The 23,007-nt window shown below is 58.0% G+C and overlaps 2 protein-coding genes across 2 annotated transcripts in view; one reads left to right on the forward strand and one right to left on the reverse strand.

The window, feature by feature from the left end:
• Nucleotides 1–17,582, forward strand: part of MMEL1 (membrane metalloendopeptidase like 1) — a 34,916-nt gene extending 17,334 nt beyond the window's left edge. The window contains exons 4-23 of the mRNA XM_061161240.1: nt 455–616; nt 790–870; nt 2,640–2,735; nt 3,115–3,233; nt 3,715–3,780; nt 5,089–5,223; nt 5,304–5,393; nt 11,208–11,344; nt 11,699–11,792; nt 13,070–13,198; nt 13,606–13,704; nt 14,125–14,208; nt 14,624–14,727; nt 15,012–15,070; nt 15,291–15,410; nt 15,883–16,016; nt 16,119–16,184; nt 16,765–16,860; nt 17,333–17,409; nt 17,483–17,582. Of these exons, the coding sequence (XP_061017223.1) occupies nt 455–616; nt 790–870; nt 2,640–2,735; nt 3,115–3,233; nt 3,715–3,780; nt 5,089–5,223; nt 5,304–5,393; nt 11,208–11,344; nt 11,699–11,792; nt 13,070–13,198; nt 13,606–13,704; nt 14,125–14,208; nt 14,624–14,727; nt 15,012–15,070; nt 15,291–15,410; nt 15,883–16,016; nt 16,119–16,184; nt 16,765–16,860; nt 17,333–17,409; nt 17,483–17,582 (2,048 nt within the window). The remainder of the gene's footprint in view (nt 1–454; nt 617–789; nt 871–2,639; nt 2,736–3,114; nt 3,234–3,714; nt 3,781–5,088; nt 5,224–5,303; nt 5,394–11,207; nt 11,345–11,698; nt 11,793–13,069; nt 13,199–13,605; nt 13,705–14,124; nt 14,209–14,623; nt 14,728–15,011; nt 15,071–15,290; nt 15,411–15,882; nt 16,017–16,118; nt 16,185–16,764; nt 16,861–17,332; nt 17,410–17,482) is intronic.
• A 1,382-nt stretch (nt 17,583–18,964) lies between these two features.
• Nucleotides 18,965–22,103, reverse strand: PRXL2B (peroxiredoxin like 2B). The gene is made up of 7 exons (XM_061161241.1): nt 21,959–22,103; nt 21,535–21,739; nt 20,784–20,835; nt 20,166–20,229; nt 20,010–20,085; nt 19,600–19,718; nt 18,965–19,104 (listed from the first exon to the last, which is right to left on the reverse strand). Exons 1-7 carry the CDS (start codon nt 22,019–22,021, stop codon nt 19,078–19,080), a joined length of 606 nt encoding a protein of 201 aa, XP_061017224.1. The 5' UTR covers nt 22,022–22,103; the 3' UTR covers nt 18,965–19,077.
• Between the last annotated feature and the right edge of the window lie 904 nt (nt 22,104–23,007).

Raw genomic sequence — 23,007 nt, forward strand, 5'->3', positions numbered from 1 at the left:
ACTGGCATCGCAGATTTGCAGATGTGGAAGGGGAGGATAAGAGCGGTCACAGGGGTCCAAGGTTGTGTGGCTGATAACTGGGGTCCCTAGATCTGGGGGCTTCCCTGGTGGCTCAGACGGTAAAGAATCTGCCTGCAGCGTGGGAAACCTGGGTTCAATTCCTGGGTTGGGAAGATCCCCTGGAGAAGGAAATGGCAACCCACTCCAGTGTTCATGTCTGGAGAATCCCATGAACAGAGGAGCCTGGGGGCTACAGTCCATGGAATCGCAAAGAGTCAGACACGACTGAGCGACTAACACACACTAGAGCTGGAGCCCCTGCTTCCAACCGCCCTGAGGTCCCAGGGTGACTAACGCTCCCGAGGGCACTTGGCTGTGACTGAATATCTGACTGCCCATCGGGCCATCCACACCGGGCCCCCCCTCTCCCTCCGCACCCTCTGGGGACGAACAGCTGCTAGGATCCTCCAGAACATGGACCCGTCCATGGAGCCGTGTGACGACTTCTACCAGTACGCATGCGGGGGCTGGCTGCGGCGCCACGTGATCCCTGAGACCAACTCGCGCTACAGCGTCTTCGACATCCTTCGGGACGAGCTGGAGATCATCCTCAAAGGTGAGCACAGCCTCCACCACGGGGAGCAGGGGGATGGCCAGCAGAGCCCTCCTCACCCAGCGGGCTGGGGAGAGGGAGTCCCTTGGGATGAAGCCTCACCCTGGGCTAGGACTTTGACCCTCCCCCCCCCCCAGCAATCACCTGAGGCCTCTGTTCGGCTTCTCTGCCCGCAGCGGTGCTGGAGAACTCCACCTCCAAGGACCGGCCGGCCGTGCAGAAGGCCAAGGTTCTCTACCGCTCCTGCATGAACGAGAGTGAGTGGCCAATGGGGCCTCCCTGCCAGGACCCTCAGCCCTCGGCAGAGCAAGGGACAGGGCACCACCCCAAACTCATCTGGGGGGACCGTGTGCCCCTACTGCCTGACCATAGGGTCCAGGCTTCCTGTGAGCATGGGCTGACTGCCAGCTACCCAGAACCAGCTCACACCCTGACCCTTGTGGGCGGCACATCTTGAGGCAGGAGAGAGATAGTGAGGGATGCATGTGTGTGCATAGATGCGAATGTATGTCTATTGTGTGTGTGCTTGTGTATATATGCATGTGTAGGAATGTGTGTGTATATGTTTAAATGTGTATTGGTGTATGTATGTCTGTGTATTTATGCATTTGTGTGTATATGTGTGTACATATATATGTGGATATGTGTAGTGTGTGTCTGTGTATATGTGTGCATGTTCTATACACATATGCATATGTATGTCTTTGTGTGATAGGCATATGTGTTTGTGTGTGTCTTTGTATGCTTGTGTGTATATGTGTGTATGTGTATGCATAGGTATCTGTGTGTCTGTGTGATTTGTGTGTGTATGTGTATGCCTGTGTGTATGTTGGGGGGGTATTGGGGGATTTCTCGGGGCGCTGGTCCCTATTAGGAGTATTCACACACTTGGGCCCCTCCAGCCATCTCCCCTTGACCACCTGCCTTGGGGCTTTCAAGCCTAGCTCATGCTTTTGGCTGCTCTGAGGACAGCTCCTCGGTGCCAGGGTTCAAGGCTGGCTGTTTCCCCAAGGTCTCTGGAAGGAGGGGCTTGTTCCTGGTGTACCTGAGTGGGACTTGTGGGGACCCCAGCATTATCTGGGTGTCTCTTTGCAACCCCTGGCTGGTGCACTCCCTCCTCCCCATGGAAACAAGAGGTCACCTGATCTGGTCTGGCCGGCACCTGCCAGGTGAAGGAGGTGTCCTGGGTTCCCACGTGTATAGAGTTTCTGACCTGAGAGACCAAATATCCAAAAGGACAATGCCAGACTGAGTATAGAAGTACAGGTGTGACCCACGGCCTGCAGCCTGGTGGCCAGTCCATCACCTGCGGGAACTAACCCAGCAAGCCGGTGACTCTTGTCACAACCGGCCTGAGACTGCCAGGATTCCCTAAGTTTTGAACCTGCTCTCAGCTTGGGACCCAAGAAAGCAAACCCAGTGTGCCCTCACCAGCCACGTGGGATACCATACTTCTCACTCCCCCAGGCCCTGGTTCCCCTCCCCCTGGACCACTCCCCCACCAGCCGGTTCTCAAGCCCATCCAGATCAAGTGACTGGTCAGTCCCTCCCCACCCCGAAGTTTCTGCTTACTCCACAGGCCTCTCTGTTCCCACTTACACTGATTCTTGACCCAGGTTCTCCCAAACTTCCTGAACCACCACACTGGGAGGTTGTGTGTCGAGCTCTGTCAGCAGTTCAACCACTCGATGCTGGGACTGGAGGGCTCGAGGGCTTCCCACCGTCAAGTTGGTCCCCCACCCCTGCCCAGAGTGCTGCCTGGGCCTCTTGAGTTCCACCTGCTCTGGTTCACAGACCCCTATACCCTTGTCCTGGTGGCACCCTGGCTTTCATCAACCCTGGGCCCCTCCCTGCCTGTGTCCCATCTCTGCTCTTTCCAGGGCCCCATATGTCCCACTCTGCAGAGTCTGTGTAGGGAGGGTCGGACTTAGTGTTGGGCATCAGCATACCTGGGTGTGCAGCAGGTGTCACACACATACACACACCCCTCGGGCATCGGGTGAGTGACCGCTCCCTCCCCTTTCAGGTGAGATAGAGAAGCGAGACTCACAGCCCCTGCTGAATATCCTAGAGGTGGTGGGAGGCTGGCCAGTGGCCATGGACAAGTGGAACAAGAGCGTAGGTAAGGCAGGGCAGGTGGCCCTGGGCCAGGGGCTCCTTGGAGCCAAGGCCTTCTAGGCCTGAGCTGGGCAGTGTGCAGCAACTGCTAGTGGGCTCTGGGCAGCCAGTCCCTTCCAGCTCTACAGAGTGGCATCCCTTCCAGAGCCCTAAGGAGAGACCCAGGGCTCCAGCTCTCAGGGCAGGCTCTGCTTCCCGCACTGTTGTTCCCTGCGGACAATGTAGGGAAGGGCGACCCCAACCCCCCTCCAAGGTCCACTGCTGTGCTTGCTGCCACAAGCTGGGGTCCCCAACACCCCCGAATTCTGGGATTCCCCATCAGACGAGGGGCTGGGCTAGACCCCAAGGCCGGCGGGTCTCCAGCATGAGGCCCTGACCCTCAGGCCCCCAGTGGGAGCTGGAACAGCAGCTGGCCGTGATGAACGCACAGTTCAACCGGCGGGTGCTCATCGACCTCTTCATCTGGAACGACGACCAGAACTCCAGCCGGCACATCATCTACGTACGAGCCAGGGGGCCGGGGAGGCGGGGCTCCGCAGGGCCGGGTGGGCCTGGTGTGCTCAGGGGCCCTGCGCTCATCCACACCTGCAGCACAGGGGACCGGTGCTGACCATCTGGGTTTCTGGGACCCAGGTCCTGACCAGGAGTAAGTCCATGTGCCGAGCTGGTCTTCGGGACACTCTGTCCAGGCCTTTGGCACCAGCTCAGAAAGTGTGACCTCAGAGAGCTACCACTGACCACAGCTAGAAGGCCACAGAGGACCCGTGTGGAATGTGCCCTCACTTTGGGGGGCGGGAGAGGGTGCCCAAGGCCCTGCAGGTAGGCCTACCCTCAGCCCACCCACAGGCCAGCCCAGGGCAGGAGCTGGGGCTGGTGCCTGCAAGCACTCCACATGGAGCTCAGGTTCCTGCTGGGCACAGTCTGGGGGAGGGGCGAAGCTGGGGACCTGGCTTCGGGCCCAGGTTCCCACGCTCTGTCTGCAGATAGACCAACCCACCCTGGGCATGCCATCCCGAGAGTACTACTTCAAGGAGGGCAACAACCAGAAGGTGAGTCAGGGGCTGCCCAATGCTAGATCAGCCCCATACCCCCGGCACTTTCCTGCCTGCCCCCTCTGCTCCGGGTGCCCCCTGCGTGTCACTTGAGGGCCCGCTGAGGCCCAGCTCCCTGTGTGTCTGCCCCACCCTTGTCCCACAGCTAGCCTTTGTGGGCACCTGCATTGCTCAATTCCGGTGCTGAGGGCTAGACATGCAGACTTGGACCCCTGCCTTTGTCACTGTTGCAGAGGTGCCCTTGGACCCCTGGAGCCAGGCTTGGCAATCAGCTCAGCCCTGCAGCCCTGAGGGGCACACCCTGCCTGCCCCCTTGCCAGGGCAGGACTAGAGTCCATGCGGCCAGCTCAGGGCCTGTAGAGATCTGAACACAGCCACCAACTAGGCCCTAAGTCTGCTCCCTGAGCTGTCCTGCTTGTGCACGCAGGAGGAGAGAAATGGGGAACCAAATAGTGGCAAGGACAGGGCCAGCGAGGGGAAGAGGGGGAAGTTGGAGAGGAAAGACTGGGAGTGGGCTGGGAAGGCAGGAGGTGACATGACCCATGACCCGGAAGCAATATGATGGGCCTCCCGCAAGAGGCAGGCTGTGAGCTAGGCTGTGAAGGATGGGACCAGCCAAGAGAAAGGACAAGGGTGACCAAAAGCAGAACCTGTGGATGGGCTGTGGGGTAGGAGATCAGACCAAGGAACCCAGCTCAGAGCAGCAGGGGCTGGAGCATGTGGATGGGCTCACACCTGGCAGCCAGGGAGCAGAGCCTACCAACACTAGCGTGTGGGCACTAGCCCAGCCTGACGCCAGGCAACTGGGAGGAGGAGGCCTCTGTGGTTCCCACCCACAGATGATGGGTCACAAAGAAGACGGGTCCACGACGGGCACACGTCCTCAGGACTGATTCCCAGTGCCCAGCTGTGGCCAGCCTGGCTGGGGCAGCCCCCCTGAACCCTGGGCCTTTTCCAGCACCTACTGTGTGCCCTGCACTTCCCATGTGGCCGTGCGGTTCTCTGGATTAGGTCTCAGGCCCTGGTCACACACCGGAGGGATGGAGCGGGAAGCCTGGCCCTGAGTGCCTGATGCAGGTCACATAGGCGCCATCCACACAGAGCTCGCAGCCCCCCACCCAGGCTTAGTGGGGAGCCCCAGGACTGAGGGCGCTGTTCTGGGAGGCACAAGCCGTCTGCAATGCCTGTCTGGGTGAGCGCCTGAGGGCTGCTCTCTGTCATATGCCCACCCCACCCCCACAGAGAGCACCATGGGGGCCAAGGCGGCCGAGGCCACCAGACTTTGTCCTGCGTCCTTTGGCCCAGGTACGGGAAGCTTACCTGCAGTTCATGGTGTCAGTGGCCACGATGCTGCGGGCGGACTTGAACCTCCCCGAGAACAACGACCTGGTGCAGGAAGACATGGCCCAGGTGCTGGAGCTGGAGACACAGCTGGCCAACGTGAGGCTGTGCCCCGGGCGGGGGGGTGCGGGGGGACCGGCCGGCCATGCCGGCCCCTGTGACCACCTGCCCTGCTGCAGGCCACAGCCCCCCAGGAGGAGCGCCATGACGTCACTGCCCTGTACCACAGGATGGACCTGGAGCAGCTCCAGAACAGGTTCGGTCTAAAGGTGAGCCCCGCCCCCGCCTGCCTGCCTCTCCTCTTAGCCTTGATACTCCCCCCCAAGAGGGGCCGTGGGATGTCCCCCCACATACGCCCCCCAAGAAGGGCCATACACCCCCTCAAGAGGGGCCATGGGACCCCTAGATACACCCAACAGGGATACTTCCACACCAGGACAGTCTAAACCTCAAGACACCCCCCAAGAGGGGCCCTGGGACCCCTAGATACCCACCTCAAGAGGGGCCATGGGACCCCTAGATACACCCAACAGGAACACTTCCACACCAGGACAGTCTAAACCTCAAGATACCTCCCAAGAGGGGCCGTGGGACCCCCTAGATATACCCCCTAGAGAGGCCGTGGGACCCCTTTGAGAGGGGCCATGGGACCCCTAGGTACACTCAACAAGGCTACTTCCACACCAAGACAGTCTAAACCTCAAGACACCCCCTGAAAGGGGTGATGGGACCCCCCCAGGTACACCCCCTCAAGAGGAGCCATGAGACCCCTAGATACATGCCCCCCTGAGAGGAGCTGTGGAACCGGTCACTCAACAGGGACCCCTTCACACCAGGACAACAGACATCAGCTGGCTGTCTGTGGATGGGGGGGCTACCCTCCCATGAGGTGGCTGCTGCAACATCCCCAGTTTTCTGAGCAGGAAACAGCCTGGTAGGGGTTGTGGACTCATCTGGCTGATTCATGCAGACCCCCACCTGGGGCTTTCTGTCCCCAGGCCCAGCTCAGGACCCCCACTGTGGCCAGACCCTCCAATCCTACCCTCCCCACTGGCCAAGCTTCATGCTCAGCGCCAGGGGCTGGGGAGAGGCAGCCCAGCCTAGGAAGAGGGGAGGTTGGCTTTGGGCCCTTCCCCACCCCCTACCCACCCACAGCCTGCTCTGACCACCCTGAGCAGTCAGAGGGTCCTCCCCCAGTGGGAGGAGGGACAGGAAAGCCATTCTAGCCATTGCCAACTGAAGGCAGCAACTGAGGCCCAAGTCAGAGGAGGGTGCAGCTGGGAACAGAACCAAGTCAGCAGGAGGAAGGCAGAAGCAGAAAGCTCCTTCCTCTGACCAGAAAACCTGAGTGTCTGGAGCCACGGAACATAAGGGGACTCAGGGAACAAGAGAGGAGGACTTGGGGAACAAGACAGGACTCAAGGGAACAAGACAGGACTCAGGAGAGGCCCCGCCTGGGGCTCTGCACCTGGTGCTCTAGAAGGCCCCATGGCGCCCAATCCTACTCTTCCTTCCCCGCTCTCAGCCATGGCCCGCTGTGACACCCCTCATCCACAACCCACTCCCCAGCGGGCACTTTCGGGGCCAGCCCTGCTCTGGCACTAGCTGCATCCATGAACAAAGAAGGCAGCCCCTGCCTGGAGTTAAGGTCAGGAAAAAGAGAGGTGGCCTACAGAGTATGTCAGAGGGCCAGCAAGGTGGAGACAGAGGTATAGTGCGTGCTAAGGTCCTGAGGCCAGGGCTGCGGGATGTCTGGGGGCAAGTGGAGGCCAGCGGGGAGGGGTGGACCGTGTCGGGCCTCTGGGGCCATTCTGAAGGCTCCAGCTGTGATGGGACAGGACTTGGCTCACAAAGAGGACCTGGCTGCTGAGGGCACAGGGAGGGGACCGAGGGCCAGAAGCAGACAGACAGCTCAGGAGGCTGATGCACAACCCAGACAGGTGGCAGCCTGGGACCAGCAGCAGCAGAAGTGCTGAGAGACCTGGACTGTGGGTTAATTTGGAAAGGAGATGGGGCAGGACTTGCAAATGGACTCAACATGGGAAGTGAGAGGAAGGGAATTCAAGATGGCCAGAAGTTGCCCAGGAGACAGCCCTGGAACAGCAGGGGGCATATCCAGGAACCCAGAGCTCAGAATGTCTGGATGATAATGGGCTTATAAAGCTTAGAACTGTCATGTGTGAGCATATCCACATAGCCCCCATCCTGCCCTCCCCTGAAACAGTGCCACCTGCTTCTCCCACCACACGCTCATACCAGTTGCCTTGTTCTACGTTCCCTGGACAAGTCGACATCTCACCTCACTGGTGCAGCAGCGACCTCCCACTTGTCCTGATCGCTGCACGATAGATTCTAAGAACATACAACAGTTTGTGCATCTCTTCTACTCTTGCTGCACCTCTGGGCCAGTTCCAGTTCTGGACTTTTCTGAGCGATGTTGCTGCACTCATTTCTTGCATGTCTTTTAGCACACACACGCAAGCATCTCTGCCAAGCATCCACACAGGGGTAGGACACAGGTCATTCCAAAGCCTCATACCCATTTACACTCTCCAACAGGAGTGAAACGCTCCCTCTGTTGCTTGGGTGTGCCCATTCCTTCCATCTTAGCCAGTCTAGGGATATGCTGTGGAATTCTGTCTGGGTTGGATTTGATGTTCCCTGAACTACTCCACACCATCTGGCCAGCAATGACCCCCTTTTCCTAAGTGTCTGTTCAAGTCTCTTCCCACCTCTGCTTTCTCACTGGTTTTTAGTTCTTTATAGACACTGGATATGATCCCCGAGTCAGTTTCTGTGTATCGAATGTCCTCTCCATTGGGTAGCCTTATATTTTATTCTCATACTGGTTATTTTTTATTAAGGAGGTTTAAAACAGTCCAGTTTATCAACTTATTAAAGTTGGATGGATACTGTATCTATGTCTAGTATTCTTTGCATTCTGCTTAAGAAATCTTTGCCTGTCCAGGTCATTTAGGTTGAAGTCTACCTTGAGCTGATTTATTTTACTTATTTATTTCTTTTTGGTTGTTCTGGGTCTTCATTGCTTTGAGCAGGCTTTCTCCAGTTGCAGGGAGTGGGGGCTGCTCTTCGTTGCAGTGCATGGGCTTCTCATTGCAGTGGCTTCTCTTGCTGCGAAGCACAGGCTTTAGGTTTGCAGGCTTTAGTAGTTGCAGTGCATGGGCTTAGTTGCTCCACAGTGTGTGAAATCTTCCCAGACCAGGGATCGAACTCATATCCATTGCACCACCAAGGAGGTCCTGGTTTTTTATATAGAGTGAGAAGGAATTGTTTAATTTCCTCCCTGTGGCCATCCAGATGATCTAGCACCATTTACTGAAAAGACTCCATCATCAGCCTCTGCGCTGTGTGCCACCTTTGTTAAAGACTGAGTGTCTTTGTGTGCCTCTGCGTGCATGTCTGTGTCTGTGTGTTTGTACCTACGTGTGTTATCTCTGAACTCTCTTCTGTTCCATTGGTCTCTGTTTATTCACATGCCAGCACCCATTGCCTTTGTTGCTACAGCTTTTTGATAAGTTTTGATGTCTACCAACTCTGTTCTTCAAGATCAAACTGATTATTCTTGAACTTTTACATTTCTTACAAGATTCAGAGTCAGCTAGCCAATTACACACACACACACACACACACACACACACATACACATACACACACACATACACAAAGCTGCTGAGATTTTTGATAGGGATTGCTTCAAATCTAAGTGTCAATTTGGCGGAAGATCAACATCTTTACAAAGTTGAATCTTCTGATCCATGAACCTTCCATATATATTTACTTCTATATATTTATGTTTTCTCTTGTTTCTCTCAATAAGTTTTATAATTTTCTATGTCAAGGCCTTACATATCTCTCAATAGATTTATTCCTAGGTTTTTAAAATATCATTGCAAATGGTATCATTTTGTAATATATCTTGCTTGTTCCTGGTATATATTAATAAAAATACTTTGTATATAGCAGTTTTACTCAAAGCATGTAGTAGTTCCAATAGTTTATCCTTTCATATTTTATATACACAAAATCATGTCCTTTATGAAAAATGTGTTCTTTCCTTTTCAATCCTTACTGATTTTATTTTTTTCTTATCTTATTGAACTGGCTAGGACTTCTAGTATAATGCGAAAATCATGACAGTCGATATCTTGTTTCCTTCCTGATCTCAGAAGAAAAGCTTGCAACGTTTTGCAAGCTTTCACTTAATTTTTTTCAATTAATTTGCTGTAGAGTGGGGTTCTATTTGTTGTCACGGTTGCTGTTGTATTCGTTGTTCGGTCACTCAGTCATGTCTGACTCTTTGCAACACCACAGACTGTAGCACACCAGACTTCCTGTCCTTCACCATTTTCCGGAGCTTGCTCAAACTCATGTCCATGAAGTCAGTGATGCCATCCAACCATCTCATCCTATGTCGTCCCCTTCTCCTCCTGCCTTTAACCTTTCCCAGGATCGGGGTCTTTTCTAATGAGTCAGTTCTTCGCATTAGATGACCAAAGTATTGGAGCTTCACCTTCAGCATCAGTCCTTCCAATGAATATTCAGAATTGATTTCCTTTAGGATTGACTGCTTTGAGCTCCTTGCAGTCCAAGGGACTCTCAAGAGTCTTCTCCAACACCACGGTTCAAAAGCATTAATTCTTTGGCACTCAGCATTCTTTAGCCTGTTGTATAGATCATTTCATTAGATTATGGAACTTATCTCCTATTCCTAATTTGCTCAGAGTCTTTATCATGAATAGATAGTCCATTTTTAAACAACTTTTCTGCCTCTGCTGAAATTACCATGTGATCTTTCTTCTGTATTCAGTTATCATAGAGAATAACATTGATTTGATCCTCAAATGTTACACCACACTTGTATTCCTTGAGTAAATCTAATTTGGTGGTGTTGCATTATCATTTTATACAGGTAAGGATGAATTCTAATTGCATTTTTAAGATTTTTTTTTTTTTTATGTTTTGATGTGAACCATTTTTTAAAGTCTTTATTGAACACGCTACAATATTGCTTCTGTTATATGCTTTGATTCCTTGGCCGGGAAGCATGTGGGATCTCAGCTCCCCAACCAGGGTTTGAATCCACACCCCCTGCTTCCAAAGGCAAAGGTCTCAACCCACTGGACTGCCTGGCAGGTCCCTGGCCTATTGTTTTCTTTTCTTGTAATATCCTTATTTGATATCAAGATTATTCTTCATCTCATAAATCAAGGTGTAACAGGTTTTTCTTTTTCCCTTCTCTGAAAAGTTTGAGTAAAATTGACAGTATGTCTTCCTTAAATGTCAGTATCCACCAGAAAAGCCAGATAAGTATGGAAAATTCTATGTGAAAATATTTTAATTAAATATCCAGTTTACTACCTTTGTATGTCTTTGGGTTTCCCAGGTGGCACAATGGTAAAGAACCCATCTGCCAATGTAGGAGACACCAGAGACATGGGTTCAATCCCTGGGTTGGGAGTATCCCCTGGGATAGGAAATGGCAACCCACTCCAGTATTCCTGCCTGGAAATTTTCATCAACAGAGGAGCCTGGCAAGCTATAGTCCATGCTACTAAGAGTCAGGCACAACTGAGCATGCACACATCAAGATTATTACACATGAAACTTTTTTTCTATTTCTTCTTTCATCTTTGCTAAGTGCGTTTTTCCAGGAATTCTTCCATTGTACTTGAGTTTTCAAATATATTGCATAATCTCTTCTCACCATTTTTAGGCTTGCAATAATGTCATCCACCTTTTTCCTGATTCTGATTACCTGCACCTTCTTCCTGAAAAAGTGAACATGTTAGTCGTGTCCGACTCTTTGCAACCCCAAGGACTGTAGCTCTTCTGTCCATGGAATTCTCCAGGCAAGAATACTGGAATGGGTTGCCATTCCCTTTGTCAGGGAATCTTCCTGACCCAGGGATCAAACCCAGGTCTCCCTCACTGCAGGCAGATTCTTTACCATCTGAGCCACCAGGAAACCCACCTTCTCCACCAGAATACTCTGGTAGGGGTGGGTTTCTTGGATGCCTAAAAACTGTGTCTCCCCTTTTTTCTCCCCATCCCTCTGTCCCCAGGGATTTAACTGGACTCTCTTCATACAATCCGTGCTATCCTTTGTCAAAATCGATCTGCTGCCTGATGAAGAAGTGGTGGTCTATGGCATCCCCTACCTCCAGAATCTTGAAGGCATCATCGATGTCTACTCACCCAGGTAGGGCCAAGGAAGGCCCCAAGAGGCCTCAGCATCTTTCCCCCACTCTCTCCTCCTCCTTAACAGCTCCTCCTCTCAGGAAAGGACCCAATAAAGCATCACTCTGAGGCGTGAGGGACACAATGGGGGTAAATGCTCGTGGCCAATGGAACCTTACATTAGAGACGCGAACCCCTCCTTGAGGCATTCAGGGGCAGGCAGGATGTATGTGGGGGTGGCCTTGGATGTTTCCTCCACCACCCTGAAGGCCCTGCTTGGTGTGGAGCCTGCTGTCCAAGGGCCGGAAACCTCGTCCTCTCCCTGGGCCAGCACCACCCACCTGCTCCATCCGTTTCCCTGTGCCTCCTGCCCTAGGACCATGCAGAACTACCTGATTTGGCGCCTGGTGCTGGACCGTATCAGCAGCCTGAGCCAGAGGTTTAAGGAAGCACGTGCAAGCTACCGCAAGGTGAGTGACACCCCGCCCCCATGGCTCTCCCCGTACACCGAAACTGGCCTGCCACTTGTCCCTTTATGACACTGACCACCTGCCATGGGCCAAGCACCAAAGCCCACCCTGGGGTCAGAGCCACGATTGAGGCTGACGAGGCACTGGTCCTCTTGGGCCAGCTGAACAAACCTTGATCTGCTCTTTAAAACCAGCAAGTAAGATGCGAAGGGAGGGGATGAGGGCAGGGAGGGCCTCTCCATGTAGACAGTAGAGACCTTCGACAAGGTGACCCAGGCATGAAAAGACCGCGGCCAGATTCCCCAGGAGAGAAATAGCCAGTACAGAGGTCTTGGGACAGCAACCCCAGGGTCACATGGGGGAAGGAGGGAGATGAGGTGGGGGACCGGCAATTGTGGGCCGGAGCAGCTCTCAGGTTCCACAGGCACTGAGAGCCCTGAGGGTGTTAAGAGTGGTAGCCAGGTTGGGGCAGCCAAGCTGGAGACGCTAGCACCCAAGCTGGGGAAGAGAGTGGAGCCCGAAGCTCAGTGGAGAGAAGCTGAGTCAGAGTGCTTTGGGGACAGGAGACCCCACAGCCCTGAAGCGTGGGGCCAGATGCGGGGCCAGAGCTCCAGGCTGGCCGGGACTCGGAGCCGGAAATCTGACAGGGGAAACGTTTCCATCTTGTGCTCTGTGTCCCAAGGACAGCAAACATTCTCAGCATCACTTTGGAAACTGGAAAAATATAGTCAGACAGTTCCCTGGTGGCTTAGATGGTAAAGAATTTGCCCACAATGTGGGATACCCAGGTTCAGTCCCTGGGTCAGGAAGATTCCCCTGGAGAAGGGAATGGCAACCCACTCCAGTATTTTTGCCAGGAGAATCCCATGGACAGAGGAGACTGGTGGGCTGTGCCCTGTGTCCCCGAGGACCACAAGCATTCTCATCGTCACTTTGGAGATGGGAAAACGGAGCCCCAGGCAACTGGCGGCTCACAGTTGAGCTAGACAAGGCCCCCAAGGTCAATGCCACCCTGTGCTTCGGGTGGGGCTGGACTCCTGGAGAGCAGACAATCAGGCCATGGACAGGGAACAAGGAGGGTCCCCAGCCTCCGTGGGCCAGCCTGGGCCGGGAGCCCCACCCTCCAAGCCACACACCCTGTCTTCCCACCCCTGGGGGTCAGGGTTCAAAGGGAGTGTCTGAGTTTCCCCATGTACCCCACTGGTCCCTGGGCACCCTGGGGCCGAGGCCAGGGGAGTAGGTGTTAGTAAATATGATGACGACGTGAACCATGCCAGGCACTCTATGGCACGACGGTGGAGGAGGTTCGCTGGCGGGAGTGCGTCAGCTACGTCAACAGCAACATGGAGAGCGCCGTGGGCTCGCTCTACGTCAAGGAGGCCTTCCCTGGTGACAGCAAGGACGTGGTGGGTGCTCCATGACCCACCCTGGGCCCGGTGCAGCCTCCCTGCAGGGACCTCCTGGCCCTTGGTCAGGGGCTTCTGCTTGTCCAGCAGCGCCTGTGCACACTGGGGAGCACGTGTTGGCCCCAGTGCCCCCCATAGGACCATCAGCCCCACCCCCAGCCCTGCTGGCCTGCCTGGGAGGGGCGACAAGTCATACAAGGCATGAGTCCAGGGCCCAGCAGGCCACAGGCCCACCCCAGACAAAGTGCAGCCACGGGGACCCTGCCCAGGAGGTCGGAAGGCCCACCCTGGACAAAGTGCCCAGGGGGTTGGATCCCACCCCAAACCCCCTCCACATTCGGAGGTACCAGCCCACTGCAGAGACCCAGTGCTGGCCCCCCAGGCACCAGGGCCATGCACTCCTGCAGGTCAAAGAGCTCATTGACAAGGTGCGGGCAGTGTTCGTGGACACTCTGGATGAGCTGAGCTGGATGGATGAGTCATCCAAGAAGAAGGCCCAGGAGAAGGTGGGAAGGAGGACAGGGAGGGAGGCCCCAGTGTGATGGCCACAGGGTGACCATCACCACACCCACTTCAGAGAGAGGGCAATGAGCGGGGGGTGGGGCTCACTCAGGAAGGGGCTTTGGACAGATATGAGGCCTCCCCCAGCACCCCCAGCTGCAAGAAGCAGGGGTCCCTCTGGGCCCGTATGACAGAGGGCAGCATGGCAGCTCGGCCCTACCCCTACCCCAGACCCTGGCTGGCGGCTGGATGAAGGTCGGTGGTGAAGGTTGGTCTCCAGTCAAGCCCTTCCACGTTCTGTCCCCATTAGCCTCCCCCCAGCCTGCAAGGAAAGCCAAGTCCCTTAGCCCCTGACCCACATGGTGGGGGCAGAACCAGGATGCCCATGGCGGGGTGGGCATGAATTGGCCCCCTCTCCTCCCCAGGCCATGAACATCCGGGAGCAGATTGGATACCCCGACTACATCCTGGAGGAGGCAAACAAACACCTGGATGAGGAGTATTCCAATGTGCGTATTCCAGTGGGGGCCCCCCGGTCCACCCCCAGGCCAGGGGCCCTCCAGAGCCCCACCTGTCCCCTCACCACAACCCAACCTGCCCCTGAACCAGCCCAGGGGACCTTGGGCCCTCAACTACCAGGGGTGGACCCCTCCTAACTTAGTCATCTGGCCATGTGCCAGGGCTCCAGCATCACCTTCCGTTACCAGTGGGGAAACTGAGGCCAGGAGGGTCTTGGATCTTGCCTGGTAAACACACAGAGCCAGGGCTGGCCCTTAGTCCACCTGTATCCAGAGCCTGTGAGCCACGTGCAGGACTGCCTGGCAAGTCCTGAGGCCATTGTGTAGCCGTCCTTGACCTCCCTTCCCCGCCAGCCCCTCGAGGACCCTGAACGCATGTCCAGAAATGACCACCTCTCTCCTATAGCTGAACTTCTCAGAGCACCTGTACTTTGAGAACGGACTGCAGAATCTGAAGGCTGGCGCCCAGCGGAGCCTCAAGAAGCTTAGGGAAAAGGTGGACCAGAACCTGTGAGTGGAGATGGTGTGGGGTGGGGGATGGGCCAGGCACCAGGCCAGCTGGGGAGGGCAGTGGTCTGACTCCGAGCCCCTTGCACCTGCCCTCTGTTTGTGGGGCTCCAGGGAGAAACCAGGTGGTCAGACTGGCCCAGACCCAGCCCTGGCCATTGGCAGTGCTGGCCCTGTGACGTGAACGCTGCGCATGCGTCAGAGTGGGCTTTGGTCAGCCAAGTAGAGGGGCCTGGAGGGAAGGCCCAGGAGAGCTGGGCTCTGAACAATGCACCTGTCTTCTACAGCTGGATCATCGGGGCCGCCGTGGTGAATGCCTTCTATTCTCCAAACCGAAACCAGATTGGTACGTTCCCTCTCCACCCTGCTCCTCTAGTCCTGCCCTCCCGCCTTCTGAGCCTTGGTTTTTCTCCTCTGTAAAATGGGGGGGGGGGGGGGTCATAACCTCTACCTCCCCGGCCATGGGTTAAATGGCAGGACCCCTCGATGTGCCCGCCCAGAGCCCCGCACACAGGTGTGCTCACCTACAGCTTACTCTATCTCCCCCCACCTCCCACTCCCCACAGTGTTCCCCGCCGGGATCCTCCAGCCCCCTTTTTTCAGCAAGGAGCAGCCACAGGCCTTGAACTTCGGGGGCATCGGGATGGTGATCGGGCACGAGATCACCCACGGCTTTGACGACAATGGTGGGGGGCTGCCTGGGGCACCGAGCCTCACCTCCAGTGACACACTCACTCCTCCCACCACTGCCTGGGGGACCCCCCCCCCAACCTGCTTCCAGGGGCCTCAAGCTGCCACCCAGGGAGGCTGGCCTTCCCCTAGGGCTGACCCACCCAGACCTTCTGAGGGCAGCCGTGGGCCCCCAGGGTCCATGCTCCCTCCCCTGGGGTTTGGAGAGTTTGGACATCACAGCAAGAGTCACTAGTCCACAGTGACCTGAGAGAGACCCCTGACCCTGACCTTGGGGGTGGCGTGGACACCACTGAAGCCTTCTGTCCCCCAGGGCCTAAGCAGCCCCAACCTTGGGCCCATTCTCTGCTCATATGAGCTCCAGACACGGGAGTTCCAGAAGGATGTGGGGGAGAGGCTGGCACTGGGCAGGCTGGGGATCGCTGGGGATCACGGGTAGCCTACCCCTCCCCTAACCTCCCCATTCAGGCCGGAACTTCGACAAGAATGGGAACATGCTGGACTGGTGGAGCAACTTCTCCGCCCAGCACTTCAGGGAGCAGTCAGAGTGCATGGTCTACCAATATGGCAACTACTCCTGGGACCTGGCTGATGACCAGAATGTGAGCAGCCATCCCCGGACAACGCCGCAGCCCTGGCCTGGGGGAGGGCAGAGGAGGGCAGCCCAGGCACTCCCCACCCCTGATCCTGTCTCCCGCCTGTAGGTGAATGGCTTCAGCACACTCGGGGAAAATATCGCCGACAATGGAGGGGTGCGGCAGGCATACAAGGTGGGTCCAAGTAAGGCCCCCCGGAGGAAGTGGGTGAAGGGAGTGGTCAGGCCCAGGTAGGGACAGGCCCCTCAGTGTGGCAGGGACTGTCCCCTGCCCAAGCCTAGGTGTATCCCGGGACCCTTCATCTGACGGGGAGGCAGCAGAGCCCGGGGGGGCCTGCTGGCCACAGGTGGGTAAGGACTACAGCCACTTGGCCCTCACTTCACTCCAATCTTAGCTGAGGCCTCTGCACTCTGGGGAGACCACTGTCCATTGCCAAATAAGACTGACAGTCACTGCACACGTTCCAGCCTCAGCGACACTCCTGCACTGACAGCCTTGGGCACTGGGTGTCAGGAGCTCATTTGTGGGGCAGGCTGCCCAGGCAGTGAGCCCCCACAGAGCCTAGCCAGGCTCCATGCTCAGATGGTCCCTGGGGTGCTCAGAAGCTTCACACTGCAGAGGCAGGACCCCTACCAGGGGAGGCCTGGGAGCCAGACCTCCATCCTGCCCCAAGCCAAGGACCAGGAGTCCTGACCAGGCTGGTGCTGCCCCCGGGAGGGCAGGCCCTGGCCCAGCACCCGTTTGGTGCCTGCAGGCTTACCTGAAGTGGGTGGCAGAAGGTGGCAAGGACCAGCAGCTGCCAGGCCTGGAACTGACCTACCAGCAACTGTTCTTCATCAACTATGCACAGGTGGGAGTCAGTTCCCCACCCCTACCCCCACCCTCCCCACTTGCCCCCTCACCCACCGCTGGGAACTGGCTCCCACCTCCTATCCTTGGTGAGCCCTCACTACAGGGTGCCTCCAGGGACACTGTGGGCTAGCAAGCCAGGCAGAACCAGAACTAATGGGCCAAGAGGGCTTCCTGGAGGGAAAGGATGGCAGGGGAGCTGGGACTGGGGAAGATTCAGATGTAGCTGTGGAGGGAGGGGGCAACCGGCTGCCTTCCCTCTCCCTACCCAAGGAGCAAGGGATCCTGGCGGAACTCCTCTGAGCCTAGAGGAAGGAGACCACACTCCCGCACGGCCACAGCCCTAGGGGAGCCCGCCTCCCCAGGCCCTTGTTGGGGTGTAGGTGGGGGCATCCCCTCTGGTCCTCCTTACCCCTCCATCCCACCCCCGCCCATTTCCCAGTTCCACAGCCACGCCCCTCATGCGCCCACAGGTGTGGTGCGGATCCTACCGGCCAGAGTTCGCCATCCAGTCCATCAAGACTGATGTCCACAGTCCCCTGAAGTACAGGCAAGTGGCCCTGGCATCCCCGCGCCCCGCGCCCAGGTCGGCACTGTCTCAGGCCCCTCCCGTCCACCCGCAGGGTGCTGGGCTCGCTGCAGAATCTGGGCGCCTTCGCAGATGCGTTCCACTGCACGAAGGGCTCCCCCATGAACCCAAAGGTGCGATGCCGTGTCTGGTAGCCAAGGCCGAGCCGCGCTGCGCGGCCCACGCCCACCCGCCGCCCTGAGGCGTCCCATCCGCACGGAGGCAGTGCCACCGGCGGGGACCCCGCAGCCAGCAGCCGACCCACCCGCGCCACACCGGGCCTCCACACCGGGCCTGGACCCCAGCTGGCGCCTCAGACAACCGGCTGGCGCCTCAGACAACAGGAGTTGAGCGCCGCTCTTCCTGGCGCCGCCTCTGCGCCCGCCCGCAAGGGTCTAAGCCGCCCACTGCAGCCCTGTAGACGCAGTTATCCGTCTTCCGCCTGCTCTCCTAAGTGCGTCTTCCTCAGATGTCCACGAGCTTCAGACTTCAGCTAAGTAAACGCTTTAAAGAAGCGGCTGCCTTGTCTGTGTAGCAGGGCCCAGGGCGAGCCGTCAGTGTGACAGTGCCCGAGAAAGTGCCCCCTCTCCCGCTGCACTTGCCACTGACAGCTGGAGGCCAAGCGGGGACATGGCAGGGCACTCCTGACAGACCCCCAGGGTCCTTGTGCTGGACACACAGCAGTGACCACGATGCCCCCAAATGCCCACCCCATGCCAAGGGTTCAGACAAGGCAAGGGGCTCCTCACTCAGGAAGGAACTCAGATGGGGGATGGGGCAGAGGGGATGCAAGTTGCACCCCACTATCTGGATGTGGGGTTTTGTGTAACTGGAAGCCAGTGAGGGATTAAATCTTGTCACATGCCCTGAGTTTTAATTGACCACAGAGAGGCTGGGTGAGGGTGTCGGGTGGACAGGGAGAACAGCTAGAAAGCCCCCATGGTTGTCCAGGCCCAGACCAAGGGACATGGGGCAGGGCGGGTGCAGGGGGGGCACTGCCGAGAAACTCATCTGGACTCAGATGAGAGCCCCTGAAGCCGGGCAGGACAGGAGTTCTGCTCTGTACCTATCAACTTTGAGGTGCTGGTCACTCCCACGTGACGGCGCCTCAGGAAGCTGGACCTTCCCTAGGCAATTCCCTCCCCCAGGACGGCTTCCCTACAAGTCCCCGGCTGTCCAGCAGTGCTCCCTAGAACCCAGCTAGCTCCCACCAGACGTGAACTCTGACCCTGAGCCCTCCAGGCTGGGCTCCCACCTGGGGTGCTTCCTATCAGATGGAGCCCATCCCACCCTCGTCTCCCACACCCTGGGCCTGTTTGCAGACCCCTAACCTGTAGGCACCAAAGGCCCAGGGTCTCCAGAGAAACTGCCAGGGGCGTGTCCACCACCACCAACCCACCAGGGAAAGTGACTCTCCTAGAGGGGAAAGTGAAGCCTCAGGACGCATGACCACCTGCCCGCTCAGATGAAACCAACAGTGATCAAGGCCCCAGCTGCTGAGTGCAAGATTCAGAGGCAATGAAGAAACGTTGCCCAGAAACCGCAGTTTAATGCTCATCGCTGCTCACAGACCAGGTCGCCCAAATATTCTGGAGTCTGCTCACATCCAGCTCCCAGTGTGCCCGGGGCAGGCGACACCTCCTGGGACCTTCACCTTGAGCATGCCTCTTCATCGCACTGTGGAGGCAGCAGGGGCCCCATCAGGCAGGCCATGCCCCTGGGGCCAAGAGCCGCTCATCCCACCATCCAGGGCCATAGACCCTCCAGGAGGGTATAAGGCCCAAGTAGGAAGAGGAGCGTGCTGGACAGTTCCCTCCATGTGGGGCACAGAAGGTCGGCCACTAGAACCATGCTAATATGGGTTACCGTCACCTGGGACAACCCCGGCCCTCCTAGGCTGAGAGGACAGGCCACTCCTCTTCTCTGCAGCCCCTGAGTGACCCCTGTCCTCCAAAGAGGCCCTGCTGTGCCCACCCATACAGCCACCCTGCCCCTGGCCCATCACCACAAAGTGGGGCAGGTGACAGTGACATCCTGGGGCTGCCGTGGGCACAGAATCACCTAAAGCCATCCAGGTCCAGCTCAAAGTATGGCCACATCAAGCACGCAACCCTGGGGAGTTTGGGGGGGGAGGCATTCTTACTGCAGTGCCCACCCCAGGCCTGGGCTCACCTGGGGCGGCTCGCTGGGGCCAACCTCTGCAGAAATGCCCAAGGCCTGCAGGATGCTCTCCGGCGGGGCGTAGTCACCCGGGGACTTCTGGACAAAGTGCAGCAGCACTTTATCACCACCTGCAGCAGGTGGGGGCGGGGATGGAGTGGTCAGGGTGCCCCTGTGCAGCCACCGCCCCACCTGGTTACAGAGATGCGTGAGCTGCTCTGGCCACACCCTGCCCAGCTAAGAGGACAGAGAGCTGGGTCACACTGCAAAGAGGGAAACTGTGATTAGCAAGCCAGAGGGAGGGAGGGAGGAAGGGTCAGGGCAGAGTCAAGTTCAGCAAGACCTTCCCACCTAAGCATGTGGCCCCGCGACCCCCACCCCATGACCACACATTAACCCCTGACACCGGTACCCTAGCCCACCTTTGGCAACCACGAGCAGCCCTCCGCTCTGCAGTAGATCCCCGGACAAATTCCCCTGGATGCCGACAGCCTTGGCCTGGAGGAGGCGAGCAGCCCAGGTAAGTCCTAGACAGAAGCCCTGCACCCCAGCCCCATACAACCCTGGCCCTCACAAACCTTGGCAGCCACATCGCGAACAGGCTTCCCCAGGGCAGCCGGCAGGATGCTCAAGCTATTATACCTGCCAAGACACAGCTGGCTCGTGAAGGCTCTGACTCTGCACCAAAGACTGGGCCCCAGAACCTGACCCCCACCCGGACTTCACAAGACGTACCCACCAGTTCCCACAAGCAAGCCCCTCCCCAACTCGCCAGGGGCTCAGAGGACATGTGGCAGCCAGGCCAGCAACTGGCCCAGCCCCAGGAGCAGCTGCCAGAGCCACCGGCTGGCAGGCCTGGGGCCGCACAGAGGGTGTGGGGAGTGTGGACGGGGTGAGTCCAGGGATCTGGCTCAGCTGGCACCGCCAATCAGACAAGGCAGCCAGCCTGTAGCAAGGCACCCAAGGTAGTTGAGGGGCCCCTGACTGGCGCCCTAGGCCCAGGCGCCCACTGCCACCAGCTAGGGAGAAGTCCTGGGTGAGAAGCCTAACCTATAGCCCATAACAGAGACAGGCACCCAAGAGAGAGCCTAGTAGGGCTGACCGGAGCAGTGGATGCCCCCAGAGTCCACTTGGCCAAGGAGAGGGTGGCAGGCAGAAGAAGAGGGGAGCAGTGACACCCGGAGCTCCCAGCTTACCGCTTGAAGCCCAGCTCCTTGTAAAACTGCTTGCTTTCGTCCAGGTAGAGCTCTGGAAAGCAGAGACCACAGTTGTGTGCCCCTGGTCTGTCTTCCCTCCCCCACAAGCCCCCGCCCCAGGGCTCACCCTTCTGCATCCGGCCCTCTGTCCACCCTTGGTGCCCAGCTCAGCCACCCATGACCAGGAGAGGCAGAACAGGGCTGAGTGTCCCCACTGTTAAGAAGAAGGGCAAAAGCCCAGAGGGGACAAAGGGAAAAGGGAGGAGCAGGACTCTGTGAGTGCACATCACAGGTTGGAGAGAGAGGTGGGCCAGAGGGGTGGGGTGGGAGCCGGTGCAGTCTGGGCTCTAGGCCCAGCCACTCCTACTGGGCTTGTGGGGAAACATCCGAGGAAGTTCAGGATCGCTCCTGGGGAGGTGGGAGACTGGCAGAGGACACAGTAAAGACTTTTGGTCTTGATTCCAGGCCAGAGTCACCACTGAGGCCTCCACAGTAGGAGGAACATCATGGCTGGGCAGGCAGGTAGGGGCCACAGCTGGAGGAGGCAGGGGAAGGGAAAGGGTGGAAGTAGGAGGGGAGGGGAGGGGAGAGGACACAGGAGCATGTCAAAGCCGCTCCTGCAGAGAGAAGGGTCAGGGCTGGACGAGGAGGAGGCAAGCGAATGCCCTGAGTCTGAGGAGAAGAGGGGTCTCAGGGCGGTTGGGCAGTTGAGGGGCCCGTGCTGGGGGAGGAGGGTGGGTAGCGCAGGCACCTCCCGTGAAGTAGCCACCATCCAGGAACTCCTGCAGGCCTAGGGCCTCCGGCCCCACGCCCACCAGGCGCACGCCGTGCTGGTCCAGGAGCCCCTTGAGGTTGCTGAGGTCCCGGGCGATCCAGCGACACACCATGCAGCCGAAGCGCCGCAAGCCGGCCACCACGCACGCCTGCTCCTGCCACAGGCTCCGCAGCTCTACGGCCTGCGTGTGGGCGGGTAAGTAGCGCCGCCAGACCACGGCCCGCGAGCACGTCCACACCCCGAGCTCGTCTCCGGCACCCCGAGCCCCGCGCCAGGGCCGCTCACGTCCAGCCATCGCGCCCAGCTCCCCACCCCCACCACCCCCCGCCCAGACGCGGGATTCGGATGCCGCTGCCAGGTGCCGGGGCGCACCCACCGCCCTGAGCCCGCTCGGCCTCACCTCCCCGGTGACCGCGTGCTTCAGGACACACGCGCCAACACGGGCAAGGTCCACGGTGCTCATGGCGCCGACCACCCCAGATCTCAGCCGCGAGCCCGGGTCCCCAACAGCCCTCTCCTCCAGTCCAGCGCGCAACTCCACTCCGCCCCAGGCACGCCCCTTACGTCGCCCCGCCCCAATTTGGGCGTGAGCTAGCCCCGCTCCGCCATGGGCACGCCCCCAGGTGTCGCCCCGCCCCGCTGTGGGAGGGCACTGGCCCCGCTCCGCCCTGGCCTGGCTCCGCCCTGGCCCCGCCTACTGCAGCGGCTCGTATGCAAAATAGCCTCTGCATTTCATGTCTACGGCCATACCACCCTGAACGCGCCAGATCTCGATCTCGTCTGATCTCGGATGCTAAGCAGGGTCGGGCCTGCTTAGTACTTGTTAGTGCTTTGGTTTTGTATATGCGTGAGCCCGCCAGCCAAAGGTGCCGCTGGTAGCGGGCGGAGCTTGGCAACCGAGCCCCAGGCACGCGGCGCGCCAGGGCAGAGTGCAGGGCTCTGCCCGGAGCAGCGGGCTGGATCCTGGTGTGCGAGAAGATAAGGGGCGGAGCGGCCAGGGTCCTGGGATCCCGGTGGGGTCCCATCTGGTGGAGGAGCCCAGGGAGCCCGAGGGCCTAGCTTTTCCGTGGTCTAACAAGACCAAGATAAAACGTATCTTGAATGTCCATGACAGTGCAGCGTTTTCTGAGTTACACATCCGTGCTGGCTTTCATCATAAAGTACTGTCCATTATGCCAGCTAAACACCTGCTTTAACCCCCAAACTTTGGGTGAAATAGACCTGAAAGAAACAACAGCAGTTTGCTAGGTGCCTTGTGAATTTGTCTTATTCCTCGCCACAGCCTTGCGACGCCTTCCACTATCGCTCAGCTTTGTCAGCAAGGGCCCTTAGCACGGAAGCTGAGAGGTAGAGCCAAGGCAAGCCGGACAGCGGAGTCCCACCTAGGTGTCCCCTGACCCCCATGGAGAGTCTGCGGTTTCTGGCGGCTCCAGGCTCCAGACTTGGCTG

This window comes from Dama dama, chromosome 14 (genome assembly GCF_033118175.1).
Source record: "Dama dama isolate Ldn47 chromosome 14, ASM3311817v1, whole genome shotgun sequence".
NCBI lineage: Eukaryota > Metazoa > Chordata > Mammalia > Artiodactyla > Cervidae > Dama > Dama dama.

Excerpts from the sequence above, each read along its gene's own strand:
- PRXL2B (XM_061161241.1), bottom strand. The coding sequence starts at position 22,021 with ATGAGCACCGTGGACCTTGCCCGTGTTGGCGCGTGTGTCCTGAAGCAC. Across the intron at positions 21,740-21,958 it reads AGCACGCGGTCACCGGGGAG|GCCGTAGAGCTGCGGAGCCT; the intron begins GTGAGGCCGAGC and ends GCCCACACGCAG. Across the intron at positions 20,086-20,165 it reads TTCGCGATGTGGCTGCCAAG|GCCAAGGCTGTCGGCATCCA; the intron begins GTTTGTGAGGGC and ends CGCCTCCTCCAG.